Raw genomic sequence first — 17,140 nt, 5'->3', positions numbered from 1 at the left:
TTGCATCAGTAACAGTCCAGCGAATTGAGTTGCTACAGCTCCGGACGACTCGAAACTTATGTACTTGTTTGTTCAAGTAAAAATTTAGGGTTTCCCCTTTCACGCCCAAAACGTGTTACCTGTTGATTTTGTATCAATTCAACACCCCTCAGTCCCGAGATGCGCGCTCACAGATAGAACAGATCTTTAACGAGCACGCTTCGTTTAACCAGCCCCTCGTGCAAGATCACTTCCGGTTGAAACTGAGCAGAGAAGCTCCATTCTCGCAGCACCTCTGGCGGACTGCTGAGATTTAGGGAGGAAAAAAAAGACGAAGAAGATTAGCACTGTGAGTATCTTTTAACAGAACTCGTTAGTCCCGCTTGTTTGGTTTCTGTTTTTGTTGATAAGGAAAGAAAATCCATTATCTCTAGTACAAGTGCAGAACGCAGACTGCAGCTACAGAGCGGTGCAACACTGGGAAGTCAAGTGTGAGGATGTGGCATTACTTGTAATATAGAGCTAGCTTTAACATCTGGACATATGCATCTTGATCTTTCAGTACAGGTGACATTCAGAATACATGTTTAAATGAGTTTATAAAATTCGAAATTCACTTAATTAAATATTAGATTCTTTGGCATTTTTTATTGGTTATTATTTTATTGATGTACAGTATATGTTGATTGGCTTTATCGGTATTCGCATTTTCACTGTGCATGATATGATCTCACTGAACAGGAAAAAGGGGAATTGGATTGTAACGCTAAAGCTTTACGTTAATAATTACAGTGGCACCAAGCATATTTGTGATATTTAGGCTACTCGGTCCTTGTCTGTTAAGGTTTCGCATTATATAACAGTAAAATGTAACGCAATCCTGCTACAGTGCGTGCAGCTCTCAGGTAGAGTAACCGCATTGTCACAATACATTTCAAGGTTAATATCATCGTTACCAATTGATTGGACAGACCGGGGAACTGGTAGTAAAAGTAAAAAAAAACATAGGTTTTAATGTGTTCAAAGTCCATTACTTACATTAATGATTTATATCTCTATCTAAAATTCTTGTCCTTGTTGTATCGCTTGACTAGTGTGGTGTTTTTCTCTTTAATCAATGGCAGTTTTATGTAATGGCAAATTCAGTTTCAACCAATCCGACCAGCATGGTACTGAATTAATGATATTCGACCGGCATAATTCATTTTGTATACAATGTTGATGAGGGTGAATGCTTCGCTGATACAGGAAGATACAGAAGTGTTTTGAGTGTTTCGGAACACTGCACAAGCAGATCAGAGTTCAGGGATCCAACCCGCTACATTTTATCTTTGGAGATAATGTCGTTTTGCTGACTGTGCAAAACGTTTACAAAGAGAAGGGTACTTCGTCCTTTGAAAAAAAAAAACTCGGTTTCCATTCCGTGCGTGCACGTTTTTGTTTTTACGCATTAATCTGTAACACGGCGTGAAGCATGATGAAATCTCTGTGGAAATTACAGCAAAGATGGCTGCAGGAACTACCAGTGCAAAGAATCCGTTTGATGTGTGAAATAGTAGCTGTAGCTTGTTACACTTAACAGATTGAATTGCGCTTCGTGGGCCGTCAGACGTAAAAATGGCACAAAAAACATTTTTATTGTGTTCTGAGGTGACACTTATTTATGCTTAGCTGTATAATTTTAGTTTGGTTTTCTTTTATTATTAGAGCTTGCTTAACTTTGACTTAATGTTAGCTGAAGAGAAAGAATGAAACTCTTCTGATTTCAAGGAATTGTTGGGGGGGGTATGAGTATTTCTTCTTACAAAATCATTGTTTTGCAAGAAATTATCCAATGTTATTGATTTACGATGTTTTCATTCCCTTCCCGTAAAAAAAAAAACTCACGCATCTTTTTTTTAACATCAATATGTGAACATTGTTAGGGTTAGGAGGAGAAATATAAAAATCAAAATCAAAATAATAATAATATCGAGAGAATTGTATATTTAGCAGATATTCTCACAGGAATTAATGCTGTTTAGAAGCCAAGCTATGGTGGGTACTGTCGATGAAAGGAAACAGTGAATATGACACCTTGATGTCATCTATTAAAAAAATGTGCAAATGCATGCAAATAGTCTTTGCATGACTTAGGTCTCTTCATACACACACTGACAAAAAAACAGTTTATATGCACATGCACATAAGCATATAGTGCTGCAGCTAACCATGCTTTTTTAGGGATTTCAAAACATTCCTGCATCAGTCTCATGCATGAAAGTCTCGTTCTAAACTAACTGATCAGGGACGATCTGTACCAGTCTATATTACACCTTGGCCATATTAATTGACCATAATCATGTCTCAGGCATAGATAGCAACTATGCGGGTTTCTTTGATAATAACAATACATTTAGAGTACTGTACATTCTGGGAAAAATTCTTTATTTTATGTCTGGATTTTTTAAATCTTCTGACCTAAGAGTGATAAGAAGCTGAGCAGGAAACAACTGGTTATATTAACAAAATTACATCGCATGCCATCTAGTGTTACAGTATATCCTAGAATGTACTGTGAATCAAACATTACTACCACAGCTCTTCATCCATATATTTTCTAACGATTTTATCGGGTACATTGTTGCAGGGGAGCCTGATTGATTGCATTTTAATTCTCACATATACAAATGTTCTGATTTGTTGAAGTTGTATGACCAGACAATGGATCTGATAAATAAGGCTGTAAATGTATGTTTCATCTATTTTCTTACCACTTCATTCAGTTCAGGGTCAGTGGAGAGCCAGAGCCTATCTGAGCAAGCAAAGGCAGGCTACACCCTGGATGGGATGACAGTCCATCACAGTGCACACACAGACACAGACACACTAACACCAGGGCCAGTTTTCCCAGAAGCCAGTTAACCTGCCATTACTGTATGTCTTTGGACTGTGGGAGGAAATTTGAGCAACCACGCAAACATGGGCGGAACATACAGTATAAACTCTATGGAGGAAGGAACTGAACCCAGAGCCCCAGCACTGCAAGGCAGCAATACAAACCACTGCATCACAATGCCAACTCTACCATAGCCATAGCTGTTATTTGCATACAATGTGGAAGTGTGATGCATGGTAATATTTGGCCTTTTGGTTTCTTATTGTCTGATTGTTTCCCCTTGTACTTAAAATACTTAAAAACTGTATTCTTGAATAATAGTAAGAATAGTTTTCTTCTTGATCAGGATGTTGTTCTTTTTCGTCAGCATTCTGTACCTACCAAGTAATAAAGAGTGTAAAAGTTTTGATGTTTTTGTAAATCTTCCATAATCCTTTTGGAAGGTTAGAAGACAGCTCAGTGTATCATCAGAGACCAGGATCCTGCTATAATGAATTATTATGGTAATTTCATGCTAAAATAGAGCATTGAGAAGGAAGAAGAGTAATTATTCGGGGTGTGTCTGCTCAGAATAGCATCAGCAGTGGAGGAGGTGTTCCTGGGCTGTGGTACGGAAGACAGAGGGATATTAAAGGCCTCTGGTAGCTCCGCTGTTCCCTTGGCAACAGTTTTCTGACTCAGCAATGGTAGGAACCCCAGAGGTCTTTGGGATATTTGGCTTCTTTGTTCTGTTTTTTTTATAGACAGATAAAACTCTAGTTGGGATAATGTCAGTCCCTTCGCTGTTTGTGTCTGCAGTTCTATACTATGTATTTTGTAAAGTCCTGTACTTTGTAATTAACTCTTATTGTCTCTTAAAAGCTACAGGAAATACAAGTAACCTTAACAAAGAGAGATTCATTCTTCTTGTCCTCTTGCACATTTTACTGTATTATTTTATTGTGGCCTTCCTTGTCATTTATTTTTCTTTAAAGGAGGCTTATTAAACCATTGAAAATCAATGTGAAAGACAAAGTGCCAGTAAATTATCCTGCATGCAGTTCAGTGAAATGCAAGCTGTGCTGGAAAAGCTCGGAACATGTAGTTCACTTTCATCAATGCAAAACGCAAATCCATTTCTGCTTTATGGTTAAGCACTTGAATGTACTTATCGTAACAAAGAAAAGCCTCTTTGGCACTAATTTGCATCTGTGTTCCCAAATTATCTTCACTGAATTGCACTACTTGGACAGCTCTCTATTGTCTGAGTCAGCTGGTATAATGTTATGCTCTATAAATGTTCCAAAATTGTAGCATGGGAGGGAAGGAGCTTCAAATTGTGGGATTTCATTAAGTGATTACTGACTAAAAAAAGCTAAATGCTCTCTCACTTGACCTAAAATACGTGATCTGTTGAATTAACCATTTATAGAAAAAATAATTAAATATAAAAAGAACAAATACATCATTGTTTGGATACCTCATATTCTTTGTATACTAATATACTGCTATATACAGATATTCTGTAGCTCGTAGAAACAAGCTTTTAAACAACCCCAGTTTTAGACCTTTTTACCTTTTCTACTTTTAACCCTAATAGATTAGTGTTCATGGTAGGATCTGGTATCACCAATAGTAATAAAGTACAGTACTTTGAGGAGTTAAGACAATACATTTCATGATACACAGGATGTTCCATTTTAAAATAAAAAAACAAATATTAATCAACTTCAGGATTTTTAGCTGAAGTAGAGTAATATGGTAAATAGATAAATATTTTATTTTATGGTTTTGTCTCTGCCTTATTAACAGAAATCACAGGATCAGGAGTTAACACTCCTTACAAAAGCTGTTCTTTTAAGTCACTGATTTGGAATTATAGTTTTGGTTGGGGATAACATGTTTTTTTTCCACACTGGTTCATTTCCAATAGGTGTCCTACTGTATGTTACTCAGTATAAATCCCAATTAAAATATTAAGATGATAATTTATTTATCCTTGCTGATGAGGAACTTGGCACATAGTTTATATTTCCTTCTACTTGAAGTCTGCACCTTATGGTATAACTACTGTAGGCAAGTCAGGACACTAATCCCCCCAGCTTAAAAGGTATTTGGCTAATGGTTTTAACTCTCTTTGTAATTGGTTTCTGGGATTCTGAAATCTACCCTCTAAAGGTGTTTAGTCATTAGTTATTTAGTTATTTTGATTTCCTGTGATTTACTTTAAACAGTGAAGTTGCAACAGTTTGAAAACCTTTCTATTGCAATAACAAATCGCACATATTCCTGATTTTATTTTCCTTTCTGCTTAGGCCAACATGACAACTGAGCTGCCTACAAACATCAATATCAAGGAGCCCCGTTGGGATCAGGGAACGTTTTTAGGCAGAGCTAAACACTTCTTTACTGTCACCGACCCCCGAAACATCCTTTTATCCAATGAACAGCTGGAAAGTGCCAGGAAAATAATACATGAATACAGGTAACACGTGTCTGTCTTTTGAACACTCACATGGAACTCGGTGATCCTCAGAATCTTAAACAGGTGCATGCTTCATTACACAATAATATGAAATATGTTCCCTGCTGTAAATAATAAGGCACTTGACGTTAATAGCCTTGAAGCTTTTTGTAGTCTTTGCTTATATAGTTAAAATCATTAGCTATACCGTTTGTCCTGCAGATAAGAATACCTTTAAAGACTCGTTTCTTTCATTTCCTTTCATTTTCTTTTTTAAGGCAAGGAATAGTGTCTCCAGGCCTGACCGAAGATGAGCTCTGGAGAGCAAAGTACATCTACGACTCTGCGTTCCACCCAGATACTGGGGAAAAGATGATCCTGATTGGTCGAATGTCTGCCCAGGTGCCGATGAACATGACCATCACAGGATGTATGATGACGTTCTATAAGTGAGCATTCAAGAATCAAATATAAAAGAAATACACTGGGCTGACAGAATTCTATCATTCTAAAGGAGATGGTTTTTGGGCGGAGTAAGGTAGTTTAGACTCTTAATTGGCTCATCAAGTAAAGGTGTTTATTCAAATTTAAATTATTGAGTATTTTTTATTTCTTTAGCTTGAGTGAGGACCATCTCATTTGCTGAATGTGTCCAGGATTCCCTAGGTTGCATAAAGTAGGTTCAAGTGGATCTGACATTTTGCTTCTTGCTGTACCATAGCAGCCCTTGAAGTTTTTTTGGAAACTATTAGAAACTATCAGTGCTATCAGTAAAAACTGCTGCAGTCCTCTATTCAATGCTAATTATCCTGAGGCTCATATTGTGAATAACAGTGGATGAGTCTGCATGTTTCAGAGAATGCACACCACCCATTCCTATCTCCCATCGCTAAGCACTGCTACAAGGGTCACGAGTCTGCCTGATTTAAAAAGATGGAGTAATATGTATACAGCCTTTATTATATCTCTAGCCTATTAGAAGAGCTTAAAGCAAACTTAGAGAGCGCAAGACAGATTTCCTTATTTCCTCCATTGTTCAGTACGATTTGCAATCTATCTAAAAGGAAGACGGTCATGGTAACCTTTAAATTGGATTTTTTTCCCCCATTCTTTCCCTTGCTCTAGGACCACTCCAGCAGTGGTGTTCTGGCAGTGGATTAACCAGTCCTTTAACGCAATAGTCAATTACACCAACAGAAGCGGGGACGCCCCCATCACTGTGAGGTACTGCAGACTGGCCTGCCTCTTATTTTCCGCAACCCATCTCTGTAGCTATAACTTGTAACCCTAGAATCCATGTTATGGTGTGTGTACGTCAACAAATTAATCCATTTTTAATCTTTCATTTCCAGTCAGCTTGGTGCGGCCTATGTATCAGCCACTACGGGGGCAGTTGCAACAGCTTTAGGACTTAATGCACTAACAAAGGTACTCATCCATGTAACCACAGCACACCATTTGTTGAGGTCACTGGCCACCACAGGGCTGGTAAAGATACTGTATAAAAAAAAACTGACTATTGTACATCTTGCTTTTTTCAACAAGACCTTTTGAGAGCGAGGAAGCACAGTCAGTTAGATGTGACCACATAACGACAGAGGTATAATTGTGTTTCATCGGACCTTTCTATACAAAGGCTTCAGATATCGAATTTGAAGTGGTCTACTGCATAGAAATGAGAGGTATTCGATGAACAATTCAAAGGCATGCTCAGGCATCCTAATCAGTTATAAATATGTATTATCATGTCTTTTAGATCCAAATATTAGTCCTTGCATATTCAGATCTGTTTCTTCTCACAGTTTCCCCCTCTCTTGTATTGTGTAAGCCTGGTGTTGTGTATTTTAAGCAAATAACTTTCTTTTCTTACACAGCGTGTTTCACCACTTATAGGGCGGTTTGTTCCCTTTGCTGCTGTAGCTGCTGCGAACTGTATCAATATTCCACTCATGAGGCAAAGGTAAAGCGTGCAATAGCACAAACCACGCTCCTCTACGTTTCGAGTCACTTTTGTTTATTAGATTTCTGCTGCGTGACATTGTGTTTGGAATTTTCTGAGAACGATTTAAACCGAGCCTGTCTTTCTGCATCGCTGCTCTGATGCCATATAATGTACATAATAGCAACAGACCAGCCTGAAATTGAATAACACAGCACATATATGGCCTCAAATGTTAAATGTATTGTGAATGCTGTCTTATAAAAATGAAAGGTCTCTTATTGTGGCACATGCTATTGTTATTTACAGTGGTGAGAAAAAGTTTGTGAATTATCTGGATTTCTGCATGAATGGCTCCTAAAATGTGATCTGATCTTCATCGAAGTCATAATAATAAATAAAGACAGTCTTATTTAACAAACAACACACACACCATTTTAAATTGCCATATCTTTATTGAACAAATGGTTTAAACAATCGAGGTCATTGGAAAAAAGTGGAAAATGTATGTGACCCCTTATATTCACAACTGTGTGTAAACTTGAGGTTGATATGTGTTCCTTTCCTGCTGTGACAGGGAGCTGAAGTACGGCATTCCAGTCACAGATGAGAATGATAACAGGTTAGGAGAATCACCTAAAGCTGCACAGCAGGCCATCACACAGGTGGTTGTGTCTCGAATCCTCATGGCAGCTCCAGGAATGGGTCAGTACTATTTCATGGGCCTTTGGGTGTACTCTCTTTGTACTAGTGAGATTTTGAAACTTCTTTCAACAGACCCTGCAATGGCTTGTCCCTTGCTATCATTTAATCTGGCACAGAATATTTTTCTGTTTTATTTTATACAATTATATTCCTCACTCTGTAGGCAACAAGTGTAAGTGAATGAATGCATTGCAGTGATAGAGGAATGTTTGCTGAATCTGTTTTCCAAACCTAATGCGGAAAACAGCTTCTTTCATGCTGGTATTATCTATTACAATAAACACAGTAACATTGTTGATTTGTAAGGAGAAATAATGATAAATCATATTACATTTTTTCATATAGTAGTGTTCAGCTGTGTTTGAATAGGGTCAAACACTCTATTTAAATCTAAATAATTAACAAAACATGAACAATTCTGTTAAATTAATAGATCTTGCAATTTTTATGTATAAATTTGATGTTTATTTTGTTTAACAAATATGGTGTATGCGTTCATTTTGTATCCAATGAAAAGACAGTAAGTTTTTGTTTCGTTTTTGTTGCCAATGATAAAAGTAAAATCTGAAAGTGATCTCCTTTGACTTTTCCAAAAGACTTAGCTAAACCTTTTCATGTCATGTTTCATGTCAGGGGTCAGACTTAGAACATCCTTTTGGATCATGTTCAGACTCAAACCCTGACAATGTTTGTAGTATTCAATTTGTAAATTTCAATATTTAGTGTAAACTTCTTCAGTCGAGCTACTGCGCTTTCACATAATAGTTAGAAATCTGAATAATATGAAACTGAATGCACTTCCTTTAGTTTGTGTTTTTCATAACTGACATTTATTATGCTTTGTGCTTTTTACAGCTATCCCCCCTTTTATTATGAATACTTTGGAAAAGAAAGCATTCTTAAAGGTAAAGTTTATTTTATAATAATAACTAGTAACAATAGTAAAATTAATGTAAACCAATAAACACTTGTCTGTGGTTTAAAAGCTTTGTATTTGTAATAAGTAGTATTGTATTACCATACCTGTAGAAGGGTTAACGGCCTTGAAATGTATTTTTCTTATTTCTTTTTAATGTTCAACATGGAATTAGAACCAGGGAAATATGTACACTAAGCCTGCAAATTAAGCAAATCAGAAGTTAATCAAAATTGTGGATGTGGATTTATATAAGGTTTTATTCATTACAGTAATGGGCTATATCAGTAGATCTGTGGCAGACTCCACAGAGCTCAGATCTCAGTGCTACACATTCACTTCATTTTCAACCTCCACAGAGATTTCCGTGGATGAGTGCTCCCATCCAGGTTGGGCTGGTAGGATTCTGGTAAGCAGAAGATCCATAAACATCTTCCAGTATCAGATATCAGTGCTACACATCAGATATGTAGAGAGGTAGAGATTAAGGAAATTGCTTCTAGCTAGAATTTAAATGAAAATGCTCATTTTATACTGGCCTGAGAGGTATATCTGACAATGGTATAAGTTGACTACTTGGTACAGTGCCAGTGCAGTACATAATATTTTTTTTCAGTGGTTGAATAGATCTTATAATTCTTAACTTTTAATATCAGTCAGCTTTTTTGCCAAACCAAACTTTTGTGTTGTTAAGAACGTTCTATGATGCAATCATAAAATTAAACAGAGATACAGAAGAACAAGATACAAAAAAGAGAGCATAAATAACATACACATATCATATGAAAATCCAATACAATGCTACATTACAGTAAAGATGATGATCCATTCATTTTAGACTAAAATACTACTCCCAACTCTGTGGAATATCATGATATTCTTAGGCAAATTTGTTAGTACATACTGTACCATTATAAAAGTGTATATCAGTGATGCATCTTAACCTTCTTCCCAGCGGAAGGAGCTCAATCAAGGGAAAACCTGAGTGGGAAAAGAGTAGTCGCTATTATCTTTAAAATTTTCAGAATAAAAAGTATGTATTGCATACAGTATGTGGAAGCAGCAGGTGATACAGTAAGTCACAGCCAATCATTTTAGAAGCTGTGTGGACCACACTGTCCAACTGCTTTCTCCCTTAGAATGAAGGGACATGCCATGACAGTTAATTTCTTTTAGGTACAGTGTTTGGATTTCCCCAAGAATATCTGCTGTCTTTTGCTTAAATGCTGTTTATTTTGTTTTCAGTTTGGTATTCGCCACTCCCTTGTGCTGCGCACTGTTCCCGCAAAAGAGGTTGGTGACTGTGCTTCATAGCTGATTGTGTTAAATGACAGAATCGATGTAAAGCCGGCGTCACACTACACAACTTTTTCTAGGATTCTCAGTCGTAGCCTTTATTTACATAATCATAAGAAAATCACAGCAAGTTGTAGATTCACATCGTACACCCGTTACCGTCCGTTGTGTAGTGCGACACCCCCAGCGACTCAGTCATAGCTCTCTTAACAGCCGCTACGACTCTCTGCGACTCACTACAAGTCGCAAGTCTATAGGGTGGGCTCTTGCATCTGTGACAGTCACAGCCAACGAGCACTCAACGGGAAGTACAATGCACACAAGCGGCTACAAGGAAAGAAGGAAAGCCAGTGTTTTGGACTGCAAATGGGGGAGAGGCTTGTCGAACTCTGGAGCCAGCACAGATGTCTGTTCGATGTTTTGTGTTTGTCGTTTCGTGTTTGTTGTTTATTTACCTTCGTGCGGTGCTCCTCTTGTGCTCCACGTTGATTGGTTGCCAAAATGAGGCGACCTCACGGCACTTTTGCGGCGCAATGTGAGATTTGAAACCGTGATGAAAAGCCGTGCTGGAATCGTGTAATTAGTCACCCCCTGCATTCCTAGTCGTATAATTTGACACCCTCCAGTGCAGAAAAGGCAGCAAGATTCAGTAACTGCAGTCGTTAAATTTCACAGGTTGTCCGACTAGAAGTCATGTTGAGTCCTGTAGTGTGACAATGGCTTAACAGGCCAATCAATGCAAAAGTTTACCTGCTCGTAGCAGTAAAATAACTGGATACAAGATAGAGGCCATGCAAAGTATTAATATGTGTTCTTTGGCTCTGTTTAGCTCCATGTCTGCAAGCCGGCTGGAACCTGAACTACAGGAAAAAATCAGAGAAAGAGGCTTAGAGGTGGAGAGAGTTTACTTCAACAAAGGACTGTAATAACAAAGATAACAACTCATCTCAGTGCACTGCACAAGAATGCAGTTCGGTGTGAATCCTCATTTTGTGTGCCAAAGTTTTGTTTCCCCATCAGTGTTTTTGCCAAGTCTTACAACAGACATTTTAACTCATTTTCCTAAGATCCTCTTACATATCACTCTTGTCCTGGTTTTCAACCACATCCAGGTTAAGAAGGTGCTTATTTTAGTTATTTTTCTTTATTTTTATCCACCTACAGTATTTTAATGTTGTATCAGTTTTTGTTCTTAATTTGTGTTTTACCAAAATGTGTGTGATGAATAATGGAGTCCCTATCAGGGTGTAAAAAGGGGCCTGCTTTGTTGTTTTAAATACAGTTGCAGTTTCAGATCATAATGCATCTCCATTATTGAACACTTCTCCAAAATTAGAAGTTGCCAGAAATGTGAAGTTTTTTTCAGTAATTTGACAGCTTTATATTTGTAGGTGAATTTGTTGGTAAAATATACTTCACAAGAACCTACAAGAATACATCTGTTTTTGCCTAAACTTTATGATAGTGGTAAACTCTATTTCACATGAAATCTTTTTATGATTTTATGATGAATTTAGCCGAGCAAGTTTTACCTTTGTTAAATACTTAAAACTATCTTCATAATATTGTGCATACTGAGCATAACAACCTTAATACCCAATACTTGCTACAGTGTCTCATTTAGTGTTGAATTTACAGTTTTAATTTGAACTGCTGACCAGCAAAAAAAAAGTGCAGAATGCAGAGATAAAACCTGAAAAAAATTATGGTGGTTTGGAATTTTAGTCACATTCAGCAATAAAAGCTTTTCAACAGGAATGGCTTGCATAATGTCATAACCACATGTGTGTGAGTACAAAGCCAGAAGAGTTGATTAAAACACTTCTTGTGGTCTCAGTTGGTTAGTAAAAGCAAAAAGTCTTCTATAGGGGAGTACGACCGAAATATGAACAGCTCTAAGTGAACTTAAGTGTCGTGCCAGCATCTGTCCAGCAAAGCATAATTTTGCTCTTTCTTTTGAGCAGAAGTACAGTGTGTTGTTGATACTATGTTAAAAGACTGAAGAACAGAAGGAATAAGTAAACCTCAACCGTATAGTAATTGTAATTTTAAATAAGGAATAAATATACCTTTATGAATTCCCATCTAGAGATGATACAATGTTACATTGTAAACCTCAATTTTTAGATTACGATTATATCTACAGTATATGTATATGTACTTTAGCCACAATGTGAGCCCCCATACATGTAGCGCTATACTCATTTGTGATCAGCTGGCAAGGTTCAGACACAATAATTGAGTCTGACAGCCTAGACTGGGCTGAATAAACAATTCAAATCATGTGAGGACACTGGAAAGATGACAACCACTGCAGAATAAACCCCCTTAGATTTCATCTTGGCTGATGTACAGTAGTTGTAGAGGAATGTACAGTATCTGCCTCACTCAGTTACTGCATATTGACAGAATTAAAGATGAACCCTTTAAAAAAATCTAGCAGGATCACTAATACTGTATCAAGAATATAACTTTAATTTCTTACATTTGGGCAGAAGGAGATGCAATAGTTTTATGCATCACAACCAACATCTATACCAATAATAACTAAAAAAAAAACCTACGTAAGAGTTTAATTTTGTAGTTGTGCACATTTCGTTGAGTTCTCATTGACATCTTTGTCTACATTTTAAAAGATTCTGTGACCGTGTTAAGATATATAAGCATATAAGTTTTAATGGTGATTGTATAGTATATAGATAGAAAGTATGATTAGGTGTTTCGAAAGATAGGTGTTCAAATAGTTAAAATTGTTTTAAGTTTCCTCTGACAAATCTGGCTGACAAAGAGGTTGTGGCAAAGATAGAAAGCTTGCACACTGATGAGGCTTTTTCACAATGCTAATGATCTTAGGCTGTTTTTTTTTTTCAGAATGTGAGAAATTATCACCATTGCCATCTTAACACCAGCCTCATTTTGATAGTTCCTATAATTGAACCCAATTTGGAAATGCTTTGCACAGGTGTGATGCCACCACTGCTGAAGTCAGTGTTGTCAGTTGTGGCAGAATAACACCACACCTAAACACACTAAACAGCAAACTCCCTGTCCTATTATTTGTTCAACCACAAAGCGTTAATTAAAATTGACTTAAATCATCACATCTGGAGTAAGAACACCCTGGGTCTCTTGGAAGCAGTAATGTCCACTCAGATAATACAAGGCGAATATGTGGCAAGAGACAAAGGTACTAGCTGAAGCACAACGGTTTGGTTTTAATGCAGAACTTTCATATGTTCTAGGTTTCTTACCTTCTGTATTGAACAACTCTGATAGGCTGATGGTCTTAACTACATAGAACTACACTGTTCTCATGATCAAATGGTTAGTGTAATACAAGGGTCTAGCAAATTACACAACAAGAAACTGCTTTTTTCTTACCAAGGTGTGCAATAACAGATACCAATCTTTTTAAAATGAATTGTGTTATGAAAATATGGTTTACAGTAATTTAAACATTTTAATTGAAATAAAAAGTTTGTCTATAAAGAAATGTCTTGATTGTGTTTCAGAATAAACGGAGGTGTTGTGTTGTGTAGATTACCTGGATGAAATAAATGATAAATTCCCGACCTAGACTGTTTGCTGTTTGTTTTATTTTAAGTAAATGTGTTCTGTACATTGGTGTTAGTCTCAAGCATGAATATGTAGGTTGTTACTAGACTTTTGTAGACGAGGTGACAGTCAGACCTTTTAGTTTGTCTTAATGTAATGCTTCGTCCTTACCATGTGGTGGAGTGTGTTTTTCTTAGCTTTGCTTTGCCTAGCGTGTTACTTTGCAATTCAGGGAGAGTAATATACTACAGATTTCTAAATATACACTGTATTTATACAGTATTTACTTTGAAATTAGGGTTATTAGTGTTCAAAATTCACTGGTAAGTTAATTGGTTTCTGGATAAATTGGCCCTAGGTATTTGAGTATGTGTGTGTATCTGTGTCTTTGTCGGTCTGCCCTGTGATTGGACTGGCATCCCACCCAGGGTGTACCCTGCTTTGTATCTGTTGCTTGCTGGGTTCGGCTCTGGTTGCACTATGCTTTAAAGATTATGAGTTACAAAAATACTGCTCTGGTAAGTATGAAACAGGGTTTTCATATGGCCCACAGGCTAGGTCTGACCCAGCAAGTCCATTTGTCTGGTCCATGAACTGTCGGCAGGGACTCAGTTTGCACCTTGTCTAAGCCAGAAGAGCTACACGAAAGCCTTTGGTGATGCTAGTGTCTTGCATGCACAACTCTCCCTGTGGTTCTCTCTCTGTCAGTTCATGGTGTCCCTATTTGATAATGTCACAGATATCATCTGACAGGGGCACATTGCACGAAGTCAGTGAAAAACAAAATGTGACACTGCATAATAATAATACAAACTTCCACAATAAAAATCATTAAGAAATCAAGGTAAAAGGGAAGGCTACCAAGTAAAAAAGCCTTTGTTGTAGCGAAAAACACAAAGGTTTTCATGCAGTGTATTCACCGGTTATTGAACAACAACATTATTAAAATAACGGTGAAAATATACATTCATTATATTTTAAAACATTAAACCTAATAATACTTAAAACATTTCCATACTCAGAAAGTGGTATATTTGGCTAAATTGTTATCTAGTAAAGACACAGTGACTGCTAATTGCAGTGTCATAAAATAAACACGGAAAATTGCAAGTATGTCATACAATGTAATGGTTGTAACTAGTATTTTAATAATTTATGGCATGTGTGGCCCACATGAAGTATAAGTACTCCTGATATAAGATAAATGTGTATTGTGTGTGGAGTAATGAAAACCACAGCGGAGATGGAGGTACAGTATATGTGCACATTCCTCTAATTACAGTTCTTGCAGATACTGAAATTAATTTTCTAAAAAAAAAAAGGGCATGTAAAAAACAAATATTAGAAGCTTTTGTTGTTTTATGCCCCTTTAGAAATGCCTGTACACAGAAATGAAAAAAAAGTCAAGCTTCATTCAAACAAAACCACCTACAGTTTAGGTTTAATCTTTAGACAGACAGGTTTATCACTTATTTGAGAAGTGTTAACTGTGTACCATAATGATGAAGATCAGGACAACATGACTCTTGAATAGAGTACCGTCTTCAGAGGAAAAGACAAAACTTCTGTCTGGCCGCCAGAGGGAGCCATCCATCTGTTTAAAGAATAGAGATGGTATTGGTTAGCTATTTCTTTACAAACACAAAAAAAAGACAAGCAACCAAAAATGAAAACAAAACATCCTAAAAAATATGAATGGAGGCAAAACCTTGACATTGAGGGAACAAAAAAAACTGTTGATTCAAAAGTTTCATCAGTATAAGTGCTGAGAAATAAAGATACCCTTCAATTTGTACAAAAGAGAATCTTTTGTACGTATGGCACAGTAGTTAGCAGTGCTGCTTTGCTGCACTGGGATCTTGGGTTTAACACCAGGGTTCTGTCTGCATGCAGTTTGTATGTGCCCTACAATGGACTGGTATTCCACCCAAGGTGTATTCTGGCTTGTGCCCACTGCTTGCCAGGATAGGCTCTGGCTCCCCCACGTATTGTATAAAATGGTTAGAAAATGGATGAATGGACAATCTAGTGTTAAAGGCGATTTCTCTCCACATCATCATACTTCCACTCCTCCCGACAGGTAGGCTGTCATGACCACTGTCCTGCAGCGTCCTTCTGAAACTGTCACATTTTCACAAGGGCTCACGGTTTTCTGCGGCTTGCGGATCTCACCTGATCTCCTTCGGGTGATCCATCTTAATTAGTATTTATTCAATCCATTAGTCAATTCCCAGTTTTCTATTTAATGCCAAGGTGCCGCTTTGATGGTACTTTGGCACTATTCATTTCACCTCGGTTTCTTCCCGGCTCCAGTACCGCCTCCACTCTCTCCCCATTTCTCCGCTGAATCAGCCTGCGTTTCAAGCCTTTGCTTCACTTTGCACAGCGGTTCAAGCTTCGCGCCTGCACTTTTCGTCACCCAACACGGCAGCCTCAGCCTCTAGTGTGCGCTTTGCTCCGCACTCCAGGTTGCACGCCAGCTCTTGGCCTCCACCCTGGAACCCTGGACTCTTCCCGCTGGCCTCCCTCTCCTGCAGTTTCATCCCATTTCAGGAGGCAGCTTCCCTCGTCCAGGGCCGCAGGGCTCTCCTCATGCACTCATCCTACCCTCAGCCTAGCAGCCCCATCACAGTTTTGAAGAGAGTCCTGGCCTTTTCCCTGGCTTTTTCTCCGGTTGCCCTCTTTCCTACTGCTTTTCTGGCTTCTCTCTCTGGAGCAGCCTTTTCTCCTAACCTTTAGGGTATTTTCCTCTCTCTCGCCTTTTGTTTTTCAGGCTGTCTGGGCCACTTATTCTTTTTAACCTTTTCTTTTCCCTTGCCACATTCCAGCGCCACAGCTGAAGCCCACTCTCTTTTCCTTAACAGAGTTTAAATTAAAGATTATGATGTACAGTATGTACAACAGGTGATCAAACAGAAATGAACAGTGATGAAGGTCACCTTGGGCGTACTCCTATTTCAACAACCAATCTGTACAGGTGCACCCGTATTGATGGATTTCTTCATGGGGGCAGTGATAAACGATTAGGGGTTGGGGGGAAGCTTTTTGAATGTCAAGACTCCCAACACCTGAGACCAAGCCTGTATTGTGCACTTGTTAGCTCCCATTCAACCTATCCAGACCCAAATGTCCACCAGAATTCTCAGGCCTGGGCACACAACCATACCCACATTTTTATTTATTTCTGAAGAATTTGTTCTCAAACAATATAACGTTTGCTTATAATGTATTACAGAGTAAAGGTGTTTTTTCCTCAAAAGCTCACATCACAAAAATTTACATCCTGTGATTTCTCCTGTGTAATTTAGTAAGGTTAAAAAGCAGTTTTTCTGTATCTGAAAGTATACGCAGCACTTCAAATGGCATATTCATTCTTGCATTGTATCTAATCTACTTACTGAACTTACAACAACAGTAAGATCCATCTAA

At 37.7% G+C, this 17,140-nt stretch overlaps 1 protein-coding gene across 3 annotated transcripts; it reads left to right on the top strand.

Moving 5' to 3' along the window:
- Positions 1 to 216: 216 nt before the first annotated feature.
- On the top strand, positions 217 to 13,732 carry LOC102684600 (sideroflexin-1). 3 transcript variants are annotated; one of them, XM_015349584.2, is made up of 12 exons: positions 217 to 328; positions 3,433 to 3,543; positions 5,152 to 5,321; positions 5,579 to 5,749; positions 6,426 to 6,524; positions 6,653 to 6,728; positions 7,175 to 7,260; positions 7,817 to 7,944; positions 8,800 to 8,849; positions 9,220 to 9,269; positions 10,106 to 10,153; positions 10,986 to 13,732. In XM_015349584.2, the coding sequence occupies exons 2-12, from the start codon at positions 3,541 to 3,543 to the stop codon at positions 11,080 to 11,082; spliced, it is 978 nt and encodes a 325-aa protein (XP_015205070.1). In that variant the 5' UTR covers positions 217 to 328; positions 3,433 to 3,540; the 3' UTR covers positions 11,083 to 13,732. The 3 variants fall into 3 exon arrangements, with proteins under 3 accessions (XP_015205070.1, XP_015205069.1, XP_006631890.1); XM_015349583.2 differs by having other exon boundaries at positions 3,428 to 3,543; XM_006631827.3 differs by lacking the exon at positions 3,433 to 3,543 and having other exon boundaries at positions 218 to 328.
- The last annotated feature ends 3,408 nt before the right edge of the window (positions 13,733 to 17,140 follow it).

The sequence above is a fragment of the Lepisosteus oculatus genome, chromosome 11 (genome assembly GCF_040954835.1).
Source record: "Lepisosteus oculatus isolate fLepOcu1 chromosome 11, fLepOcu1.hap2, whole genome shotgun sequence".
Classification (NCBI taxonomy): domain Eukaryota; kingdom Metazoa; phylum Chordata; class Actinopteri; order Semionotiformes; family Lepisosteidae; genus Lepisosteus; species Lepisosteus oculatus.
Note: the sequence above shows the minus strand (reverse complement) of the source record. Positions and strands in the feature narration are given on the sequence as shown.

Coding starts and splice junctions, on each gene's coding strand:
- LOC102684600 (XM_015349584.2), top strand. Junction 5,750..6,425: donor TGTATGATGACGTTCTATAA/GTGAGCATTCAA, acceptor CCCTTGCTCTAG/GACCACTCCAGCAGTGGTGT. Junction 7,945..8,799: donor CATGGCAGCTCCAGGAATGG/GTCAGTACTATT, acceptor TGCTTTTTACAG/CTATCCCCCCTTTTATTATG.